Genomic DNA, 3,722 nt, shown 5'->3' on the forward strand with positions numbered 1-3,722 from the left:
CTGCTTGTCAAATGTTAATACAATTGCAACCAAAATGGATGGAGGAGATCAGGAATAGTTATGAAGGGGATGAGGAAGTAACGAAGATAGTCTGTGCTCTTACAGTTGATCCTGCAGCTTCAACTGAAGTAACACTGCAGCAAGGCATCCTTAGATTCAAAGGGAAGGTCTGGATCGGTAAGCAAGGAAATTTGAGACAGCAATTGGTATAACATGTGCATTCTTCCAATTTGGGAGGTCACTCTGGCATCACTGCTACCCTCCATAGAGTTAAATCTGTGTTCTATTGGCCCTCAATACTGGAAGATGTTAAAAAGGTGGTCAAGAACTGTAAAATATGTCAAAGGTGTAAGAATGAACAGGTGGCATATCCGGGTCTATTGCAACCTCTACCTATACCCTCGCGACCTTGGGAACACATATCGATGGAATTCATTGAAGGTTTGCCCAAGTCAAGAGGGAAAGATACAATTATGGTTGTGGTTGATAGGTATAGCAAATATGCCCATTTCTTAACTTTAACTCATCCTTTTACTGCAGTATAGGTAGCTTTATTATTTCTGGACCAGATCTATAAGTTGCATGGCTTACCTAGTAGCATAGTTTCTGATAGAGACAAGGTCTTTCTTAGTATCTTCTGGAAGGAGCTCTTCAATTTGTTGCAAACTAAGTTAGTTTACAGCTCAGCCTATCACCCACAAACAGATGGGCAGACTGAGAGAGTAAACAGGTGCTTGGAGAATTATTTGAGGTGTATGACCAGCCATAAACTAGTGGAGTGGAGCAAATGGATACCTTTAGCTGAGTTTTGGTATAATTCTAATTACCACTCAGCTACTCAAATGACCCCTTTCAAAGTTGTATATGGATATGATCCTCCTCAGTTGTCTTTTGAATTGATTTCACAATCCAAAGTAGCTGTTGTAGATCAAATAATTAAAGAAAGACAATTGATGGCAAGGTTACTGAAAGAGAACCTAGAAAGAACTCAAAGCAGAATGAAGTTTTATGCAGGAACAGAACAGAAAGGGAGTTTATGGTTGGAGATTGGGTGTTCATCAAATTACAACCTTATAGGCAAACCTCAATTGTTGTAAGGAAGAGTCTGAAGCTAGCAGCCAAATTTTATGGTCCTTATCAAATCATTAAGAAGATCAGTCCAGTAGCTTATGAGTTACAATTACCCCTTCATCCAAGATACACTCAGTTTTTCACATTTCTCAGTTGAAGAAAAGGGTGGGGCATGGTCAGATTCCTTCCATTGAGCCTCCTATATGTTCTCATGATGGTCAACCTCTAGTGGAACCAATTGCAATTCTGGACATGCGTATGGTGAAGAAAGGAAACGCAGCTGCCACTCAGGTTCTTGTGCAATGGGCAAATCTGTTGCCTGAGGAAGCAACATGGGAGGACTACAACTTCATCAAATCCCAGTTTCCCCAATTTGAACCTTGAGGGCAAGGTTCTCAAGGGAGGATGTCATGTAACGAATGAAGATGATATTAGAAATGTTAGTTATTGAGTTGTTAATTAGAGATTAGAGGTTGTACACTTTTGTCCAGTTTATGGTTTAAGTGGATATTTATTTTATTTCAATTAGGTCCATCTAAGTTTCTGTATGTTCTCTTTAGTCTAGGACACGTGTAGCAGTATTTGCATTCTTAGATGTATTTGTACGAGCTGTAACAGTCTGGGGAGATTATGCTAAATGAATATTCCCTCTTTTCCTCTTTTCTCTGCTTCTCTCTCTCTTGCACTTTATTTTCTTCTCTTTCCCTTCCAATACTCTGTTCTTCCAGAGTTGAGCTTATTGAGCTTTGCATTTGTTACAAAACGAAAATATTTATTTATCTTTTTCGTGGTGAAAAAAAAGAAGTAAAATGGGACAAAATTTGGGCAAAGATTCTATTAATAGAGGTATGGATATATGTGTGCCAACCGTTGAAGCATCTTGTCTTTCCAGCAGTTCTGCAAGGCCCCTACGACTTAAAAAGAGAAAAACTCACACTAAGAATAAAAGCATGATCACTTGCTTGTGGATTTTTTTGATAATCAATTCACAAAAAGATATTGGACAAAATATTTTCTCTCATTTTCAGAACTACATTATACACATTACAGAACTATTAGTGTTTTTATGAAAATAAAATAGATTTTTTTTCTTCAATATCCTCTCGAAAATTAATTATCAGAAAATAGACAAGGAATTCTTCATGATTTGATCATCAATGCGAACCTTTTTTCCCATCTAGGTCGTAGAGGCCTCACGGAACTGTTGTAAAGACAAAGAGTCTCAAGGGTAAGCACGTATCCACTCATACCGGCCTTATCAATAGAACTAGTTAACATATCCGCGCTTCGCGTCGTTAAAAATGTATCAATCAAATAACTTTTTTATAAATTTTGTTAAGAGAAGAGCTAAAAATTTTATAATACCTCTGTAAAACATACGTCCTCACCTTCTCAAGCTCGAGGTGAGCAACAATGGAGATAAGAGGGAGACAGAGTTTGCATGACGAAGAGAGAGAAGAAGGAAAAATCTGGAATGGGCCAACTGACTTTACTTACATCTGTAACATCAATATATACAAAATTCCCTAACTAAAATGAATAACAAAAATAGCCTCCTAACAAATAAACTAACTAGCCACTTTACAAGTACATAGTCACTTTTACATAATTAGTCATCTCAACATCCCCCCTCAAGTTGGTGGTTTAGTAAACACCGTCAACTTGTACAAAACTGCTGAATGTTTGACTCCTGTTAATGCTTTAGTTAGAACATCTGCAAGCTGGTCTGTAGTTCCTACATGCTATAATGAAATCGGCCCTTCTTGTAGCTTGCTTCTGACAAAGTGACAATTCACCTATATGTGTTTGGTTCTTTTATGGAACACTAGGTTCCTTGCTATGTGCATGGCAGACTGGCTATCACAGAGCACTGTAATGGGCTTAGGGAAAGGAACTGTAAGCTCCTCAAACAGCCTACTAAGCCACACCAATTCCCCCACTACCTTTCTTATAGCTCTATACTCAGCTTCTGCAGAGGATAATGAAATGGTGTCTTGCTTCTTTGATTTCCAGCTAACAGGACTGCTCCCCAAAAGTACAAGGTATCCACTCACAGATTTCCGGGAATATGGGCATGTTTCCCAGTCAGAGTCACAGTAGGCCTTGTTAGTATAATCTGCATCTTTGGACATGAATATCTCTAGAGTTGGATCCCCCTTCAAATATCTAAGTAGATGAAAGGCTGCTTTCAAGTGAGGCTTCCTGGGATCATCCATGAAATGGCTCAGATTTTGTACACTGTGGGCTATATCCAATCTAGTATTTGTGAGGAAGTTGAGCTTCCCTACTAGTTTTCTATAGTAGGTAGGATCAGTCAGAACCTCTCCTTCTTTTGCTCTGAGTTTGACTGTTGGATCCAGTGGTGAAGTAAAGTTGTTGTAATCCATGCACTGATATTCTTTGAGAAAGTCAAGAGTGAACTTCCTCTGAGATATTATCACACCATTAGCTTTGTAAAGAACTTCTAGTCCCAGAAAATAGTGTAGTCTGCCCAGATTTTATTTTGAAGCTGTCATTCAGAAAAGCTTTCAAGTCTTCAATCTCTATATCAGTTCCTATCACCACAATGTCATCTACATATACTTCTATATAGACAGTTGAGTTGTCAGTTTTCTTGTAAAACAAAGAGTAATCATACATAGAGTGTGCAT

At 38.3% G+C, this 3,722-nt stretch overlaps 1 protein-coding gene across 1 annotated transcript; it reads right to left on the bottom strand.

Moving 5' to 3' along the window:
* LOC109230150 (uncharacterized mitochondrial protein AtMg00810-like) lies at positions 2,868-3,458 on the bottom strand. Its single transcript, XM_019395676.1, has one exon. The coding sequence runs from the start codon at positions 3,456-3,458 to the stop codon at positions 2,868-2,870; it is 591 nt and encodes a 196-aa protein (XP_019251221.1).

The sequence above is a fragment of the Nicotiana attenuata genome, chromosome 7 (assembly GCF_001879085.1).
Source record: "Nicotiana attenuata strain UT chromosome 7, NIATTr2, whole genome shotgun sequence".
NCBI lineage: Eukaryota > Viridiplantae > Streptophyta > Magnoliopsida > Solanales > Solanaceae > Nicotiana > Nicotiana attenuata.

Excerpts from the sequence above, each read along its gene's own strand:
- LOC109230150 (XM_019395676.1), bottom strand. The coding sequence starts at position 3,458 with ATGGATTACAACAACTTTACTTCACCACTGGATCCAACAGTCAAACTC.